Source organism: Canis lupus, chromosome 13 (assembly GCF_048164855.1).
Source record: "Canis lupus baileyi chromosome 13, mCanLup2.hap1, whole genome shotgun sequence".
Taxonomy (NCBI): Eukaryota; Metazoa; Chordata; class Mammalia; order Carnivora; family Canidae; genus Canis; species Canis lupus.
In genome coordinates, this window is record NC_132850.1 from 53731486 (window position 1) to 53751900 (window position 20415).

The 20415-nt window shown below is 39.0% G+C and overlaps 1 protein-coding gene across 7 annotated transcripts in view; it reads left to right on the forward strand.

Annotated features, from left to right (window-relative positions):
• Nucleotides 1-359: 359 nt before the first annotated feature.
• RBM46 (RNA binding motif protein 46) overlaps nucleotides 360-20415 on the forward strand; it is a 49585-nt gene continuing 29529 nt past the window's right edge. For 5 of the 7 annotated variants that reach the window (XM_072773729.1, XM_072773733.1, XM_072773732.1 and 2 more), the window contains exons 1-4: nucleotides 360-517; nucleotides 14271-14432; nucleotides 17601-18068; nucleotides 18628-19410. In XM_072773729.1, coding sequence (XP_072629830.1) covers nucleotides 14282-14432; nucleotides 17601-18068; nucleotides 18628-19410 — 1402 coding nt within the window. In that variant the 5' untranslated portion in view covers nucleotides 360-517; nucleotides 14271-14281. Of the gene's footprint in view, nucleotides 518-771; nucleotides 906-12321; nucleotides 12442-14270; nucleotides 14433-17600; nucleotides 18069-18627; nucleotides 19411-20415 lie in introns of those variants that run through there. The other 2 variants (XM_072773731.1, XM_072773730.1) reach the window with 2 other exon arrangements.

Sequence of the window (20415 nt, forward strand, 5' to 3'; positions counted from 1 at the left end):
GCCGAGAAGAACCAGTACAGTGTATCCGTATCTTCCCCGAAGTAAGAAGCACGTCAAAAGCAAAGCCTTTTGTTGTTCTGCACCCAAACCAAACACGCAGGGCAGTCTCGCGGCACCGCTACGTTACGCCCACCCCCAGCCCCAATTGGCTAAAGGGCCTGTCACTCCAGGCGCTTTCACGCCCCCCCCTCCGAGAGCCTCTTTCTGATTCAAACCTTAGTCCCGCCCACTCTCCCCGCTCTGACCCCGCCCCCCCGGGGAGGAGCTGGCCGCTGATTGGCCGGGGCTCCGCTCCTCGTGGGGCCGCCTCGGCCGCTGCGCGCGGCGGCTGCCGGGAGGCCGGCCTAGGCGTGAGGACGACGCGAGCTCCTCCCCGCGGGCTCCCCTCCTCCGCGGCGGCGGCCCCCCCTCACCCTCCCCCCACCCCCGCTCCGACCGACTGGTCCCCGAATCGGTGGCGGCGGTTTGTGGTCGTTGGTCCCAGAGATTTAGGACCAACATTTGAAGACCCGAAGGGGTGAGGAGGGGATGGGGGCAGCGGGGGCACTGCCGGGGGCCGCCGGTCACCGCCGGGAAGGGCTGGAGCGCCTGCCCCCGGCCGCAGGGCCCCGCGGGGGGCGGCGGTGTCGCGGCCCCGAGGGCGAGGGCGGCCTCGGCCCGACGGCCGCCGCCGCAGCCTGGGCGCCGCGTGCTCGCGGCCCTGGGCTCCTCCCGCCGCCCCGCCCCGCCCTGCCCCCGCGCTGCCCCATTTCCGCTCTGCCCGCCGCCTTCCGGCCGCTTCCCGCCCGCTGCCTCCCGGTTCCCCCAACGCCGCCCGTGGAGCGCGCGCCCGGGGCGTCCGGCCGTTGTCGCGCCGCGCGTCCCCTCCGGCGGCCGTGGACGACGTCGGGGCGTCCGACTGCTGGGTGAGGTTTGGCGACCGCGCCTTGTCCCTGGGTGCCGGCGGCGGGCGAGCCTCGAGCTGGCCTCCGCGCCCGCGTCCGCCTGCCTGTTGGCTCCCCGGGCGAGTGGGGCCCGGCGCCGGGCGGGGCCGCGGGGCCGCGGGGCTGCGGGGCCGCGGGGCCGCGACCGGGGGCGGCGTGGGGCCGCGGCATCGCTGCGCGCCGAGGCCTTGCTCGTTGTGACCACACTCGGTGAAGTCTGACCCCCGAGGCCGGAGACCCGGGACTCCGTCGTGGTGGCATCGGTGGGAGCCTGGGGTCCCCGGGAAGCCAGGACCCGTTGTTCGGGGCACCGGGTTCCTCCTCTGTGGAGTTAGTGTGGTTTGAGCTCCCGCTCTGCCTTCTTGGCCGACGGCTCGCAGCCTTCACGATCCGCGACGATGCCGAGCCGAGCCGAGCCGCGCCGAGCCAGCGTGGACCGGGCAGTGTCGGGAGGAGCCCGCAGGCTCGGCGCCTCTGCGGAGCGGGCCGCCCGGTGTCCGGGAGCAGGACGTGCCGCGCACCAGGGCCCGTGCCCTCTGGAGGGCCCCGTCCACGTGTCGGTAGACTTCTGCTTATTGGGAAGGAAGGAAGGAAATTATAGGATGTTTTCGGGAACCACTGCGGTGTATAGTTGAGCGGTTGCACCAGCTTCCCCTCGGAGACGTTCAGAGCCAAAGCCCCTCGGCTGTAATGATTTTTCTGCTTTCCAGGGTACACGTGGAAAAGTCTCTTTTTAAAAAACTTGTGCTTGTTTGCGCCCAGAGGCCATCCCAGACCTGGAGATGGTGGTTGGCGCGGCACCTGCTCAGGGCTGGCGGCGCCCCGGTTTCTGTTTAAGGCACGGCCTTAACCGCGAATGGTCACTTTATTATTATGTTTTAAGATTTTTTTTTTTTAAAAAAAAATTCATTTATGTAAGACAAGAGATAGAGAGGCAGAGACCCAGGCAGAGGGAGAAGCAGGCTCCACGCGGGGAGCCCGATGCGGGACTCGATCCCGGGACTCCAGGATCACGCCCTGGGCCGAAGGCGGCGCTAACCGCTGAGCCACCTGGGATCCCCGAGTGTTCTCTTTAGAGGGCGGAGTGTTGGACTTGAACGGTATGGCCAACGATCCTAGTACATGTCAACATCTGAAATGTAGGCTTGTGTGTTGCTGGGTGCAGAAGGACTTAGCAATTCTTAATAGGAATATGCCGAATTTATGGACTGAAATAAAGCGCCATAGTTTCGATGTTGTCATTTTGGTTAGGAAGGCAGACAGGGCGTTTGCGAACACAAATCGAATGGTTGGCGTAGAATCTGACCAGACCTGGATATGAATGCTGAGTTGTGTCTTCATTTTACTATCCGGTCCTTGGTAAAACAAAAATGAGGGAAGAAAATACAATCTCTGTTGAAATTGTAACACTTTGGATGAAAGCTTATAGAAGACCTAATGTGAGGAAAGCAGTGTATTGTGTCAGAGCGTTCAAGAATTTTGGTTGTGGGTATCTTTATCCTAGATTCAGAGAATTTTGTGTTCGACACAGGATTTAAAGACTTTATTGTTAATTATATAATCAAAAACAATACTGCCCTCCACAGTATTGCTAAAAGTCGTGAAACACCCAGTACCAACACTTTTCATATATTCTTATATTTGACTTCTAGGAATAAAAACGTGTCTGCATTTTTTTAATAAAAATCATTTAAAGTGGAATTGAACTGTTCCATCTATACCTTTTTATTTTGAAATAATGTTAGGCTTCCATATCTCTACACTTTTAGTAATCCTTCTCATTTTCCAACCGTGTGGGAAATAGTGCAGTCTGTCACTAAAATGAGTTGCCGCCGAAACGTCTCCATTGATTTGGCAACCATGGTCTCAGTGTATCATACTCCATAACAATTGGATCAACAGATCAGGAATATAATCCCATGTAATTTAAGGAATGCCATATAGATCTAATGTGCTTTCTATTAAAACATTTTGATATCTTAAAAATAAATGTTTTAATTATTGCATTCACTTTAAAAAATTATAGTGAAATTTAAAATGTTCATCTTCATAAATTTTAACAGTAATTCATAAGATGAAGTTTCAGTTTAGGTTTCAACACAGCTGACAAATTCCTTAAAGTGATTAATTTTCACGTATATTTTGCTAAAATTGTACTAGTAATTTTTTATTACTATATTTTCTATTTTAAAAGGAAGTATGAATTTGAAAGTTTATATTTTGTCAGCTTATTAAAGTACTTAAAATTAGTGAAGATATAGTTAGCATTTAAAGCTAAAGTCCTTTAAAAAAAAAAAAGTCTTGATTCAAATTGTTCCGTGGATATCTATCCTGTGATTGGCTGTGCCATCTTGGCCTTCTACTTCATAGCTTAGAGGACTTTTTTCTTTAATGTTTCTTCAGTTTTACTTTTGAAACTGAGCTGGAAAGGAATCTTTGAAAGTCCAAAGTTTAGGAAAAAAGATCTATCTTGAAAACTAGAGTTTATATGTGATATAGCAACTCTTAATCTGCCGTCCTGTCCCCACTTTGGTTTGTTTGTTTGTTCATGTCGTTCTCTTGCTCTGGGTCCTCCTTCCCTTACTCAGATTCCTTGGATCAGCAAGAACTAATTGAGCCTACAAGTTTCAGTTGGCATGTCAGTTTTGTCATATAAGACTGCTATGCTTTCTTGGAATTTTGGTAATTCTCAGATTGATTCTGGAATATTTTAGAATAAAAATAACTGTATACCTGTTTTAGATTTGATTTTTAATTCTCTGGTTGAGGTTCTTGAATTCTGGCTTTTTTAGAAATGTATTTTGCTAGATATACTATTAAGGTTAGATATTTTTAGATTTTTGAATTAGATATGTGTATATGTTACTTTTGTTGAGGCTCTAAGATAAAACACCTTTCTAAAGAGAGAGTGAGACAAAAAACATAGGGTGAGATTGGTGACTCTCCTGTGTGTCTTATACTTTTGTAATTTTAAGTTTTTAAAATATTTTGATTGAGATTTCTTTAAGTGTAGTAAGTCTAGCATATGTTTCTAGTCATTGTCTATTAAAGAGAGTCTTAATGTGGGGACTAACCAACTTCATCTTGACACGGTGGATAATATGTTAATATCTTTAAAAATACAACTTTAGAGACATGAATTGGCCCAAAATAGATGTCTGTAAGTAATTGCAGGGGTGGGTTGGATTGCACAAATCAGCCATTCAGAGTAAGCTATCAGTTACAGAAAAACAAAAAACTCCTGTGTATTAATTAAATTCTACATTTCAGGTAAAATAGAAGCAGAAGGTATATTTATCAATTGTTTTTATGGCAGTAAATAGTGTACGTAAGGTGGCATATTAAACTAGTAGCGTGTTTAAAAAATATAAATCTCACACTTTCCTAGTCTCCACACTGTATCAACATGATGTTTTTAGTGTAATGGGCCGGTAATGTGTCCTCTGGGATGTTTAGACTCTTAAGGTCCCTCTGGACTAAATTATGGGAGAGGGCCAGAGTTTATAAATGTCTGATGGTTTGAGGCACAGGTTTGTCAGTTACTAGCGTTGTGACCTTAAGCAGGTCTCTACTTTATTTGCTGTTGGTTTTCTAAATGTAAAATTGGAAGTGGTCCAAGGTCCACTTGCAATTCTAATATTCTCTTAGTAGAAAATCTTCAATGATGGTATAGTATCAAAACCTGGTAAAAACAATCTTAAACGGAGAAAGGTAGCTTTATTATTATTTTTTTAAGTTTCTTTAGAATATCACACGTACTTGTTCTTCATATGTAAATGCATTTCTAAAATGAATTATCAGGACCCATAATGGGTGGATAATTTGTCTCATTACAAGGATGACAGAATGTTAACTATTTAAAAAGACAATGTAGAATTAGTACTATTCACTGGTCCAACTAGGGCAATTTAAAAATATTTTCTAATTATATTTGGAAAAATTGCTCTCAATTAAGCATGAAAATAAGAAAGTTATGTCTTGGGGGCACCTGGGTGGGTCAGTGGGTTAAGTGTCTTGACTCTGGATTGCAGGCAGCTCAGGTCATATCTTGGGGTTGTGAGATCGAGTGCATCAGGTGCGGGGCTGGGTATGGAGCCTACTTAGGATTCTCTCTCTCCCTCTGCCCTCCTGTATCTGTTTCCTTCTCTTAAAAAAAGCTACGCCTTGGAAAAGGAGGTTAAGTTAGGACATTTCATAGATGGGACACAAGTGGGTAAAAGATTAGAGGGAAGGTTAGGAAGAGCTTGTTGGTTGAATCTAATAGGATGAAATTCAGTATGACTTTAAAATCCAGTTACTTCGACATAGGCTAAAGAAGATTTGGGTATTTTGTTGACAGTATGTTTGATTTGAACCATCAATGTCATGCAGCTATGTAGAACATTGATATCTCTCTCTGTAATTTTGGCCACCATGCTTTTAAGGGACAAAAAGACGGGATAGTGAGGGAACATGAAACTATCATATAAAGTACAATTAATGTTTGAGAGACAGGAGTTAAGGCTGCAAGGTTTTTTGTAACTAAAACTTTTCACGGCCTTAAATAGGCTGATGTTCATTGTGATACTCTTAAGGGAGAGGTCTAGTGATTCTCAGATGTATTTGGTTATTTTTGAGGTCTATTAATAGCTCCTGGAATAATATGTTAAGGGACATCATTTTAGGAAAAGTTGGGTTTAAGGAACTGGTAATGTTTGGCTTGAAGAAGAGGAGAATCACTTTTCAAATGCAATTCTATGAAAGAGGTGTATGTTCACTTTGGCTAGAAGGATAATAGGAGGATCTCTATGTACAAGTTACAAGGGAAGAAATTATAATCCAGTATAAGGAAGAACTTTCTTAAAGAGTTAACCAAAGTCAGAGAATAGTGATTTTCTTGTAAGAATTCAAGAATAAAATAGGTGACTGCTTTGCACACCAATATTGTAAAGGAGATGCAAACATCAGGTGGTATTGAATAAGATGAATTTTAAGGTCTCTAATAAATCTGAAATTATTTTATTAGAGTTTTTCCAAAAGTTTTTTTAATTAACTTTTTTCCTTCTAAGTTTAATACGTTTTTTTTTTTGTTTTCGTTTTTGTTTTGTTTTTTTAAAATCATGCTGTAGTTTTTCAAAGGAGGCATGCGTAATTTAATAATTTTTATAATTATGTTAAAAAAACTATTGATGTGAAAAAAATCTGGATTCGGGTCCTGGTTTTGTAATTTATATGATTTTAGGCAAATCACATCACTTTTTGGAGATCTCAGATTATTAAATATCTAAAATGAAGGTAATCTAAAGTGGGCTGTTAGGAGCCCAATATCTAGGCAGACAGGTCTCTGATTGGAGTATCTACTCCACCAATTTGCTAGTACTGTAACTTTATCTTAGTCTCAGTTTATTTTTGAAATGGAATAAGATCATATGTACCTCACAGGAGTATTTTAAGTACTAAATGAAATCATGTATAAACAGTGACTGTCATTGTGCAAGGTATACAAGGTGCTAAACGAAAGAATGCAGAAATAAGCATTAAATGGAATTTCACAGAGTTGCAAAGTAAAGGTAAAAACTGTAAAGTAATTCGTCAAAGATCTCTTGACTAAGCCCAGAACTCAGGTCTTCTCTCACCCAAGTCCATTATTTCTAGTTAAATCACGGTGGTCCTCTTTTTCTGCCTCGTTTCCTGAAGAATAATCGCATAGCAGGGAGTGTACGTGGTGGTAGAGTTTTGGAAATAAAAGACTAGACCCTTCTTAATATCTGGCAGAATTTAGGAGAGAAGGAGGTGGAAGGGATTGACAGAGCAGCCCTCTGAGATGGTCTGTGACAGTAGCACACACAGAGGAATCCCCAATTTAGCAGAGATGGGAGGGTCAGGGGGTGGTTTCCCTGGAGGATGTTAGGAGTGGGAAAGGCAAAGAGAGTGAGAAAGGACTGGGAACAAGCTACACAAAGGCTGATATGTGGGAACTTGGCACATTTGACAAATTGCAAATACGTAAGTACTGTTGTTGCCATATAGTAAGAAATGAAGTTGGAGAGACAGGCTGGGCCAGATTATGAAGGGACCTTTAGGACATTTTATTTTATTTTATTTTATTTATTTTATTTATTTATTTATTTATAAATATTTATTTATTTCAGTCTGTGAGAGAGAGAGAGCACAGTGGGGAGGAGCAGAGGGAGAGAGAGAGAGACCCAAGCAGACTCCTCACTGTGGGCAGAGTCTGACTGGGCACTTGATCTCAAGACCCTGAGATCAGACCTGAGCTGAAACCAAAAGTCAGGTGCTTAATCCACTGTGCCACTCAGGTGCCCCTATGGCTTTTTAAGGAGTTTAGACTTTATATTTAAGGAACAGTGGGAAACCCCTGAAAGGGCTTCTTGATTTTAATACAAGTAGAAGATATTCTTGACAGTCACAGAAAAGTGAGAAGTTAAGGTACTTTGATTCCTCATTCCTACTTAACAGTGATAATGATTGTTAAAGTTTCTTATAAAATTTTTCTAAAATTTTTGTATGCTTATATAGACATGTGAATATATATATTAATATATTTAAACAAAACATTCAGCTGGTAAACCAGTAAACGTACTGCTCTCCAACATGCTTTTTCTCATCTATTTCTTGAGTATTTTTCCGTATTAGCTCATGCAAATCTGACATTCTCTAACAGTTGCATAATACTTCATCATGTAGTTATACCGTAATTTTTGAGTAAGTACTCTATTTGTAGACAAGTAGATATTTTCTAGATTTTTGTCTTCTTTTTTCTAAGATTTTATTTATTGAGAGAGAGCAAGAGTGAGAAAGAGAAAGAGCATGCAGAAGGAGAGGGAGAAGCAGATGGTGAGCAAAGAGCCAGATGGGATGGATCCTAGGACAGGACCTGAGCAGAAGGCAGACACTTAAGGAACTGAGCCACCCAGGTATCCCCCCCCCCACACCCGGATTTTTGCTTTTACATACATTGTTTCAGTCCACATTCTTGTGCATTTATTTTTGGGTACTTGTGCAACTATATCTAGCTTAATTTTTTAGTAATTGAATTGCTAAATAAGTTTATAAACATCTTAGATTTTGATAAATATTGCCAAATTTCCCTCTAAAAAGATAATTCCAGTTTAATACGTCCCTGTTAACAGTATATGAAGTCCTGGTAAGGATTTTTCTGAATTTTCTGCTAGACTCTTCATCCAACAAATAATTATTGAGTACCTACCATGTACCAAACACTGTAGTGGATAATAGGGAAAGTATTCAAGGAAAATGGGATCTCTGCCCTTAAGCAGCCCAGAATTAAAACCATAGAAAATCTGTCGGTGTTTTATTTGGTCTGTTGTATAATATTTGTTACTATTTTTACATATGAATTAATTTTCAGTTTTTTGTTTGGTTTATTTTAGTTTTCTTGACTACCCACTACTCTACTTTCAAGGAATAGAGATATTGCTCTCGAAAATGCAGGCTTAACACATAGAAGTCACCTAATTGGATGATGGTATACTATATCCTGGATTATAAATTCTTTTAAGCCATCATCTGTGCTTTAAGTCCATACCAGATTTTCTAAGGAATGGCCAAAACCACATGGTCCAGCAGTGTACTCTTTGCTTGAATCTCTATAGCATGTTTAGCTAATGTTTGAATACTTCTACTTGACAGGAAGTTACCTTCTGTGGCAGTCCTTTCTGAGTACAGTTCTGAGTAGAAAGATATATAAAGGCATACTCTATCCCTTGCACAAAATGACTGTAGTTCTACTCCTCAAGGTGATCAGTATGACTAAAGTCCAGTAAAGTGACTCAGACATAGAAAACAGTTAATAAATGTGTAGAGAATTGAACTGAATTGTGAGAATTTGACTCGCTATTAAGTTTTGAATTGGAATTTAGAACTAATGTATATATACACAGGACTAAATTTGAACATGATTTTCTACTGTATTACTCTCTAGTCATGCCATCTTAATGCCTTTGAGTATCTGCACATGTAAATAAGATGATGTTTATGTAGCTTTGCAATATTCTACTTAATTTTTGTATTAAAATATACAGTGTTATGTTAGTTTCACGTGTACAATATAGTGATTCAACAATTCTCTATGTTTTCAGTAGAGAGTATAAGTATACTCTTAATTTCCTTTCATCTGTTTAACCTACCACCCTACCCACCTCCCTTCTGGCAGCCACCATTTTGTTCTCTGTATTTAAGACTGTTTTGGCATCTCTGTTTTGTCTCTTGTTTTTTGTCCATTTGGCTTTGTTTCTTAAATTCTACATGTGAGTGCAATCATACGGTATTTGTCTTTCTCTGATTGACTTATTTTGCTTAGCATAATGCCCTTATAGGTTCATCCATGTTGTCACAAATGGCACAGTTTCTTTTTTATGGCTGACTAGTATTCCACTGTTTGGATTATGTCACATCTTTATCCATCTGTTTATCAGTGGATACTTAAGGTTACTTCCATAGCTTGGTTATTGTAAATAATGCTGCAATGAACATAGGAGCACATATATCTTTTTATTTATTTATTTATTTATTTATTTATTTATTTATTTATTTATTTTATTTTTTATTTATGATAGTCACACACACACACAGAGAGAGAGGCAGAGACACAGGCAGAGGGAGAAGCAGGCTCCATGCACTGGGAGCCTGAGGTGGGATTCGATCCCAGGTCTCCAGGATCGCGCCCTGGGCCAAAGGCAGGCGCCAAACCGCTGCGCCACCCAGGGATCCCACATATATCTTTTTAAATTAGCATTCTCCTATTCTTTGGGTAAATACCCAGTAGTGGAATTACTGGATCATCTGGTAATTCTATTTTTAATTTTTTGAGAAACCTCCGTACTGTTTTTCATGGCAGCTGCACCAATTTGCTTTCCTACCAGTTTTGCAGGTTTAGTAGGGAAATGTAGTTCTTTGGTTCTCAAATTTTAAAAATTGAGATTTCACATTAGAATCAGATTTACAGCTTCCTTCCTGAAAAGTTGGAAAATTTGGCGGCATAACTGTGTAAACTAGATTTGATCATGCTAATAGTTTGCTAGAATTGAGTAGTCACTGCCCTTTCAAGATGGTGCTTAGCACTTCTTAGAGTCTTGTCCTTGGCCTTTCTGCTCATTTAACATTTCTTCCCAGGGCCTTGTAGGCATTTGAGTTAGTCATTCAGTGGATACAAAAACTTATGTCCAAAACTGAACTTTGATTTTACCCCTAAAATCTGTTCTTTCTCATCATTTGGCTTCTCATTGCTTGGACCAGTACTTTGGTCTTATCCTTGACTTCTCTATTCATTTCATGATCCGTATCTAGTGTATTGGTGAATTCTGTTGGCTATATTTTCAAAATATATCTCATATCAGAAACTACTTCTTTTTATCTTTTTCCTTTCACCAGCCTCTCTCTCATCCATGCTACCATCCTCTCTCACCGGAGTTTTAGTCCTAGTTTACTCATTGGTCTCCCTGCTTCCTCCTTTGTTCTTTTTGTTGTTGTTGTTGTTGAAGATTTGATTTTTAAGTAAACTCTACACCTAATATGGGGCTTGAACACACTTGAACCCTGAGATCAAGAGTCAAATGCTCTACTCGCTGAGCCAGTCAGGCACCCCACTTCTTTTTGACTTTAAAAAGGCAAGATCATATTCTGTGTTTAGGAATCTATGGTGGCTCCTCATTTAAACTCAGAATAAAAGCTAGGGGCACCTGGGTGGCTCAGTGGTTGAGCATCTGCCTTTGGCCAGTGATTGAGCATCTGCCTTTGGCTCAGGTTGTGACCCCGGGGTTCTTGGATCGAGTTCTGCATCAGGCTCCCTGCAGGGAACCTGCTTCTCCCTTTGCCCATGTCTCTGCCTCTCTCTCTCATGAATAAATAAGTAAATTAAAAAAAAAAAAAAGCTAAAGTCCTTCATTACCTGAATTTTGGTCTGTATCTGTGTCTGTGACTTAAGGTCTGTGTCATGTGACAGCTTGTTACCTCTCTGATCTCATCTCCTACTATTCCTTTTTTTTTTTTTTAGATTTTATTTATTTATTCATGAGAGACACAGGCAGAGGGAGAAGCAGGCTCCACGCAGGGAGCCCGACGTGGGACTGGATCCCAGGTCTCCAGGATCACATCCTGGGCTGAAGACGGTGCTAAACTGCTGAGCCATCTGGGCTGGCCATCTCCTACTATTCTTATTCCGAAATACCCATCCCCCCCCCACCCCCCCCGCTGGCTTTACCATACCAGTCACTTTGCTGTACCTTTTGTGTGCCATGCACACTTCTACCTTGTACCTTTGTCTTCATTTTTCTATTTGTGCGGAAGGCTCTTCCCAAATAACTAGATGGATACATTTCTTAATTCTTTGCTCAAATGTTTTCTCATTGAGGTCAGTACTAGTTATCCTATTTAAAATTGTACCCTGTCTTCTGTCGATCCCTTCTATATACCCTATACTCCCTCCTACACACAATTACCTTTTTTTTTTTTTTTTTTTTTTTCCGAGCCTGATGTGGGACTTGATCCCAGGTCTCCAGGATCACACCCTGGGCTGAAGGCAGCACTAAACCGCTGGGCCACCGGGGCTGCCCACACAATTACCTTTTAACATATATTACTTCCTTATTACTTTTATTAGCATTTGTTTTCTGCCACTGGCGAACAAGCTATTCCAGGGAGGAATTTTGGTCTTTTACTGATGTAGCCCAGACATAAGGAATAGTACTCACATACAGTTGGTGCTCAACAAACATTTGTTGAACAAGTGAATGAATCTGAGTTTGCAATCCCTGGTTTGCAGTTTGTGCTTTTCTTATTATTTTACTAATTTATTGGACAAAATTTTATTAGAAGTTAGTTTTATTTATTGTGTATTAATTAGATAGTAAATACATTTGCATTGTTATATGCAAAATACTGTTTTTTAAGTCCTTTATGCTTAATCCTGGCAGCAACCCTGTGAGGTAGAAACTATTATTATCCATTTCTTAGGGACAAGTAAACTGAAGCCAAACTTGCCCAAAGTCAGAGCTATTAAGGGGGAGAACAGGACTTGCATAAAAGCAATTATTTGGATACTTGAATTGGCTCTTAATTGTGACACCATGCTGTTCTTCTTTATTTTAAATTAGCCTTAAATGTGTGTGTTGCAGATCATTTTTCCCTGTTTATAATTTTCAGTCTTGATTTTGTTTTTTTTTTTGCCTTCCAAAATAATAGTTAATATTTAGTGAAAATAATATAGCAATATTTTCCTTCGAGGCTTTTTTATTTTTTTAGAATGGCCTACTTGATTTTAAGATTAAAATGTAAATGTGCTAATTTTTTCTCTTTAGTTTTGATTTGTAGTCAAAGCTTAAGATGATATACTTATTTTATTTTATTTTTTTAAAGATTTTATTTATTTATTCATTAGAGACATAGAGAGAGAGAGAGGCAGAGATACAGACAGAGGGAGAAGCAAGCTCCGTGCAGGGAGCCTGACGTGGGACTGGATCTCAGGTCTCCAGGATCAAGCCCTGAGCTGAAGGCGGCGGTAAACCACTGAGCCACCCGGGCTGCCTGATATACATATTTTATATCACCTTGATAGCATCATGGAGATTTTGTTCAAAGGGCACAAGACTAAAATCTGGAAACTAGTACTAATTCTGGTAATATTTGAGAACAGGCTATGAAGATTGATTTCACGATATATTCAGTGGTAAAATATGCAGATCTTTGTGAATGATTAGCTGTGAATCAAAGGAATACTCTGGGTTAACTCATGAGTTTCTGGTTGTGAAAGTTTGGAGGGGAGGGAGTATGTTTGTTGTGCCCTTGTTGAATGCATGAATTGATGACAGGAAACATAAACAGGTTTGGAAGATAAAATGATATTCCAGTTTTGGGTATGTTGAATTCAGTATGCCTATAGATTATCTTAATTCTCTCTCTTTTTTTTTTTTTTTTTTTTTTTTTTTGAGAGAGCACTAGCAGGGGTGGAGGGATGGGCAGAGGAATTAGGAGAGAATCCCAAGCAGTCTCCTTGCTGAATGCAGGGCCCAATGCAGGGTTAGATCTCAGGACCCTGAGGTCATGACCTGAGCTGAAATCAAGAATCAGACCCTTAACCGACTGAGCCACCAGGTTTGCATAGCTAGAAAGTGGCAGAGCTAAGTCAGACTGAGGTGCTCTGGCTGAATATTTCATACTTTTTAAAATGGTGTGCTACAGTGACTTGGTTTCCATTTAGGAAAGTTCTATTGAAAGCCAAAATGGTTTTCCCAGTACATTTCCTATACTATGGATTTTGATTTTTGTTATTTGTTCATGATAAAACCAAATAAGGGAGATATAAAATTAAGAAATGGAATAAATCACAGTATTAATCTGTAGGATCAATGTGATTTTTCTGATGACTTACAGATATGGTAATTAAGTTCATTTAAAAAAATTAAAAACATTTTTATATACAGTGGTCAACACAGATCTCACGTTCTCCCTAGCTCCTGCTTACCCATTGATGTAATTTTTAAAAATATTTATTTTTGAGAGAATGAGAGAGCTTGAACAGGAGGGGCAGAGGGAGAGGGTGAGAGAATCTCAAGCAGACTTTGTTCTGAGCATGGAGCCTGACACGGACTTAATCTCACAACCCTGAGGTTATGACCAGAGCTGAAATCAAGAGTCAGATGCTTAACCTACTAAGCCACCCATGAACCCCTTAGGTAATTTTCTTAAGCTGCTGCTAGTTGAAAATCACAGTAGTTCCTGTTTCTGCTCAGAGAATGTGATCCCTGCTTTCTCTAGTAGCTGCTTTTAGGAACAGGGGCTGGTTTGAAGTTCTCTTTACTTACTCCAACTCCGAGCATCTGTTCAATTTCTGATAACTAGTGGAGCTCTTAAAGATTGTTGACAACGTGAGCTATACTGGCATTAGGCTACATTTATCCGAAAAATGTAAGGCACAGTAAAATCCAATTGGCCTATATGATAAAAAACTTAAATTTTGGCTGTATCGATCAGCAGTGGTCATATTCATTAATGGCAGTATATTTATTTTGTTACTTCTTTTGCTTTTTTTCTTTGCTAATTCCTTTTCACTTATTCTTTTTTTCTTTTTCTTTTTTTTTTTTGTTCTTTTCTCTTTTTTACTTTTGCCTCCCTTTCTTGTAGCTTAGACTTTCTAAAGGTACTGCTTGATTGATCAGTGACATTAAATGAAATTTCTAGCTTCCATTTGTGGAGAACCTAGTGGGCAGGACTGTAGTGATCACCAAATGTAGCATCCACAAATGTTTTTGGTTCCTTGCAACCCAAAGAAATCCTTCACAGAGCTCTGTGGCTTCATGTCATAAACATTATTTTTGAATATTGTTTTAGGAACTGCAACCATGAATGAAGAAAACATAGATGGAACAAATGGATGCAGTAAAGTCAGAACCGGTATTCAGAATGAAGCAGCATTACTTGCTTTGATGGAAAAGACTGGTTACAACATGGTTCAAGAGAATGGGCAAAGAAAATTTGGTGGTCCTCCTCCAGGTGTGGATTTATTTATGTTCAAAAAAGTTGAATCTTTAATGTACATTAGGTATACATATCCATAAGTATGCCGAACAATAGTTCTTTCCTCATAACTGCTTTAAGATCTTAGCAATCGTTTTTACTGTTGTGAGACCTTAGCAATCGTTTTTACTGTTGTGACAGAAAAGAGGTAGATTGTGTATATTATGCATGTTTGATTCTTTTATTTTTTTTTTCATCTCTGCTCTTGATTTAAGAAATAGTTGAGAAGGAAGTTGGGTTTGCAGGTTTTTTCCCCCAAATTTTTACTAAATTCTAGTTGGTTAACATATAGTGTAATATTGGTTTCAGGATTAGAATTCAGCGATTCATCACTTACATATAATACCCAGTGCTCAATGCAGCAAGGGCCCTCCTTAATACCTACCACCAGGTAATGACCCCTGTACTCCCTGGCTCTAGCAACCCTCAGTTTGTTCTCTGTAGTTAAGAGTTTCTTATGGTTTGCTTCCCTCTCTTTTTTCCCCCTTCCTCTATATTCCTCTGTTTTGTTTCTTAAATTCCACATATGAATGAAATCATATGGTATTTGTATTTTTCTGACTGATTTATTTCACTTAGCATCATAGTATACCCTCGCTCCATCCATGTTATTGCAAATGGCAAAATTTCATTCTTTTTGATGACTGAGTAATATCCCGTATTGTGTGTGTGTGTGTGTGTGTGTGTGTGTGTGTGTGTGTGTGTACTACATCTTTATCCATTCATCAATTGATGGACATTTAGGCTCTTTCCATAATTTGGCTCTTGTTGATAAATGCTACTGTAAACATTGGGGTGTATGCGCCCCTTCAAATCAGTATTTTTTTTTTTTATCCTGTGTATCCAGTAGTGCAACTGCTGGGTTATAGGGTAGTTCTATTTTTAACTTTTTAAGGAACTTCCTGTTTTCTAGAGTGGCTGCACCAGTTTACATTCCCATGAACAGTATCAGAGGGTTCCATTTTCTTGGCATCTTTGCCATCATTTGTTTTTTCTTGTGTTGTTAATTTCAGCCATTCTGACAGGTGTGTATTGTAGTTTTGATTTGTATTTCCCTGGTGATAAGTGATGGGGAGCATTTTTTCACATGTCTTTTGGCCATCTGGATGTCTTCTTTGGAAAAATGTCTATTCATATCTTTTGCCCATTTCTTAACTGGATTATTTGTTTTTTTGGGTGCCAAATTTGATAAGTTCTTTATAGATTTTGGATACTAATCCGTTATTAGATGTTATTTAAATATCTTCTCCCATTCTGTAGGCAGCCTTTTACTTTCATTGATTGTTTCCTTCACTGTGCAGAAGCTTTTTATTTTGATGAAATCCCAATAGTTCATTTTTGCTTTTGTTTTCCTTGCCTCCAGAGATGTGTCTAGTAAGAAGTTGCTATAGTGGGGTGCTTCAGGGACTCAGTTGGTTAGGCATCTAACTTTTGATTTAGCTCAGGTCGTGATCTCAAGGTCATGAGATTGAGCCTCATGTCGGGCTCTCTGTTCAGTGTGGAGTCTGATTGAAGTTCTTTTTCCTTTTCCCTCTGTCCCTCCCCCCACTCAGGCTTGCATGCATATGTGTGCTCTTTCCCTAAATAAATCTTAAAAAAAAAAAAAGTTCCTATGGTTGAGATCAAAGAGTTTGCTGCCTGTATTCACTTCTAGGATTTTGATGTTTTTCTGTCTCCCACTTAGGTCTTTCATACATTTTGAATTTATTTTTATGTGTGGTATAAGGAAGTAGTCCAATTTTATTCTTCGGAATGTTGTCGTCTAACATTTTGTTTTCCCAATATCATTTGCTGAAGAGACTTTTTTTCCATTGGATATTCTTTCCTGCTTTGTCAAAAATTAGTTGAACATACAGTTGTGGGTCCATTTTTGGGTTTTCTGTTCCATTGGGCTATGTATCTTTTTGTGCCAGTACCATACTGTCTTGATGACTCCAGCTTTGTAATATAGCTTGAAGTCCAGAATCATGATACTTCCAGCTTTTTTTCCTTTTTCAAGATTGCCTTGGCTAATTGGGGTCTTTTGTGGTTACATACAAATTTTCAGATTTTTTTTGTTCTAGCTATGTGAAAAATGCTACTAGTATTTTGATAAGGATTGCATTAAATGTATAGATTGCTTCGGGTAGTATAGACATTTTAACAATATTTGTTTTTCCAATCCGTGAGCATGGAATGTTTTTCCATTTCTCTGTGTCCTCTTCATTTTCTTTCATGAGCATTCTGTAGTTTTCAGAGTATAGATCTTTTACCTCTTTGGTTAGGTTTATTCTTAGGTATCTAAGAATATCTGTGATTTTTGGTGCAGTTTAAATGGAATCAATTCCTTGATTTCTCTTTCTGCTGCTTCATTATTTTTGTATAGAAATGCAGCAGATTTCTGTACATTGATTTTATATCTTGCAACTGAATTTGTGTATCAGTTCCAGCAATTTTTGGTGGAGTCTTTCAGGTGTTCTAGTTGGGTTTATAAAGAAGTCAGGATTGAGTTACGGGGGAAAGAATCCTTTAACTATTAAAGGAGAGGTTGTTTTGGGGAAGATTTTGAAAGAGCAGTGAGTAGAGGAGTGGTGTTTATACTAGAGGCAAACCAGATGGAAACAGCTATCTAAATATGTTTTGCTGTTCTAGTAGCTAGTATAACTTATTTGCTCATAACTCTCCAATTATCTTTCTGTTAGACTTAAAATCTGGCCTGTAGCCACATGGATGGCTGCAATGCCCACCACTTTAATACTACCTCAAGTACTCATTAGCCATACAGGCCTATGCACTTGATGTTGTTTTAACATATAAAACACTTGCTTTTTCTTAATGATATGTTCTGAAGGCTTATTCCCTCATTTTATTCAGGTCTCTGTTTAAACTTCATGTTCTCAGAGAAGGTTTACCTGACTACCAAAAATATCAACTCTTGTGTGGCTTTTTTTTTTTTTTTCCCCCCATAGCACTTACCAATCATAGCCTCTTTTCTCTATTGAATTTAAGCCAATGAGGGAAAGGTCTTCTGTTTTGTTCATTTGTATCCTCAACATCTGGAGTGGTGCACAGCACATAGAAAGCACAGTAAATTTGTGGAATGAATGATCATTGAATAGTGCATATAAATATGTTAACTAGAATTTGTTTATTTTTGACTTTCAGGTTGGGAAGGTCCCCCTCCACCTAGAGGCTGTGAAGTTTTTGTAGGGAAAATACCTCGTGATATGTATGAAGATGAGTTAGTTCCTGTATTTGAAAGAGCTGGAAAGATATATGAATTTCGACTTATGATGGAATTTAGTGGTGAAAATCGAGGGTATGCTTTTGTGATGTACACTACAAAAGAAGAGGCTCAGTTAGCCATCAGAATTCTTAATAATTATGAGATTCGACCAGGGAAGTTTATTGGTGTGTGTGTAAGCTTGGATAATTGCAGATTATTTATTGGAGCTATTCCTAAGGAAAAGAAGAAAGAAGAAATTTTGGATGAAATGAAGAAAGTTACAGAAGGAGTTGTAGATGTCATTGTTTATCCAAGTGCAACTGATAAAACCAAAAATCGTGGTTTTGCATTTGTTGAATATGAATCTCACAGAGCTGCTGCTATGGCTAGGAGAAAACTAATTCCAGGTAAGCTTGTCCTTCTGAAGTTTATTTTTTCATATTAGCCGTAGTATAAACATGGAAGAATGACACCTCATAGATCAATATTTTGAAAATATGTAGTATCTTTAAAGAGGTAGGTTTTTTGAGTAAGAAGTGAAATAAGGGTTTTAAGAAGGCCAGAAGTTGTTCCTATGAGTCATTATCTGTAGTTATATACTAATTTACTGGATGTATACACTTTTTTGTGGTATTAATTGTTGTTTGATAAAAATCCAAAGGACAGTACCTAATTCTTCTGGTAAAAGTGTTTTTGAAGTGTCTTTGTACTGTTGACTCTTGAAATGAATTGTATTGTAAATTCTAGCTGGGGTTTGTTTGCCTTAGTAAAAACTTTCATGAAGGTTTTCTTGTGAGAAACTAATGTTTAATCAAGTATACTGATAGGTATTTGTGTTCCTGCTTCTCTGGAGAAAGTTTTCTTTAATAGTTTTTGACCTTTAGTTGTTGGTTTTTTTTTTTTTTTTTTTTTTTTTTTCCCCTTTAGTTGTTTTAATTGTCTTCAGGTTAATTTCTTTTTTTATAGGTACCTTCCAACTATGGGGCCATACCATTCAGGTAGATTGGGCTGACCCAGAGAAAGAGGTTGATGAGGAAACCATGCAGAGAGTTAAAGTTCTCTATGTAAGAAATTTAATGATCTCAACTACAGAGGAGACTATTAAAGCAGAATTCAACAAATTCAAACCTGGTGCAGTTGAACGAGTAAAGAAACTTAGAGATTATGCTTTTGTTCACTTTTTCAACCGAGAAGATGCAGTGGCTGCTATGTCTGTTATGAATGGAAAATGCATTGATGGAGCAAGTATTGAGGTAACACTGGCAAAACCAGTAAATAAAGAAAACACTTGGAGACAGCATCTTAATGGTCAGATTAGCCCTAATTCTGAAAACCTGATTGTGTTTGCTAACAAAGAAGAGAGCCACCCAAAAACTCTAGGCAAACCACCAACTCTTCCAGCTCGTCTCAATGGTCAGCATAGCCCAAGCCCCCCTGAAATCGAAAGATGCACTTATCCATTTTTTCCTGGAACAAAGCTTACTCCAATTAGCATGTATTCTTTAAAATCCAATCATTTCAATTCTGCAGTAATGCATTTGGATTATTACTGCAACAAAAATAATTGGGCACCACCAGAATATTATTTATATTCAACAACAAGTCAAGATGGGAAAGTACTCTTGGTATATAAAATTGTTATTCCTGCTATTGCAAATGGATCCCAGAGTTACTTTATGCCAGACAAACTCTGTACTACATTAGAAGATGCAAAGGAACTGGCAGCCCAGTTTACATTACTTCATTTGGGTAAGTTTAGAAATACTTTAAATAATATCATAGAATATGAAATGAGGAAGAAGTATTATTATAAATTATTTTGAATTATTTAGAATTTGTAATGTTTAACCTGAATTTTACCTCAATTTTATGAATTCATGGTAAATTTTGTTGAGACTTTTCTCTTGCATAATCTTCCTGTATTTAGCTTTTTAAACATTGCTTACTTGGGGGAAAATTTGGTTTTGATTTATTTTATAGAGTTCATAATCTTATTTCATTAATTTGTTGTTTTTATAATGACTAATTCTCATTTGATCATTTCCATATGATGTTATTTTAAGCCAGTTTCTAAGAGTGTCCCCACATCTTTGGTGAAGTCTACACAGTAGTCATTTTGAGGGGCATCAGTAGGGAGTTGGTAAAATCTGAGGCATTTCAGGTGGGTCCTGTGTAGACACAGCCTTATGCTCACCAATCTGGAAATTCATCATTATTACTCATCTAAAGACAAAAAGCATCACTAAGAGATGTTTATGACCATTTCCCTCTTTAATTTCATGCTTTGAAGAAAGGTTTCTCTAAAGCCTTTGAGGGATAGTTAAAAAGGCTTTGGGTCATATGGTAACAAAATATTTGGCATTGTGAAGGAAGAGATGCAGTATCACTCTGGTATTCTGTTTTTTATTGTTATGTTAGTTCCCTGCCCCTACTTTTTCTCATTTTTTTTTGTTTAACTTAGCTATAGATTTCAGTTGGTGATTATTTTGTGCCCCAAATGACATTAGAAGGATAGTGGTTTCCTTAAAAATAACGATAAGAAGGAAGAAGGAAGAGTCCCCTACGATTGATTATAATTGTTTCTTGATTATAATTGTCAAACTCTTAGTTTAAAATTGATTTATTTTATGGTTGCAGAACCATACAGCTGAAGCTTATTTAAAATGGGTAGTCACAGATTTATTAAAGGTAAGGCAGTCTAAAAGGAAAACCACTGTCAAGGGGAGAGAATTTTATACATTGTACGGATGTATT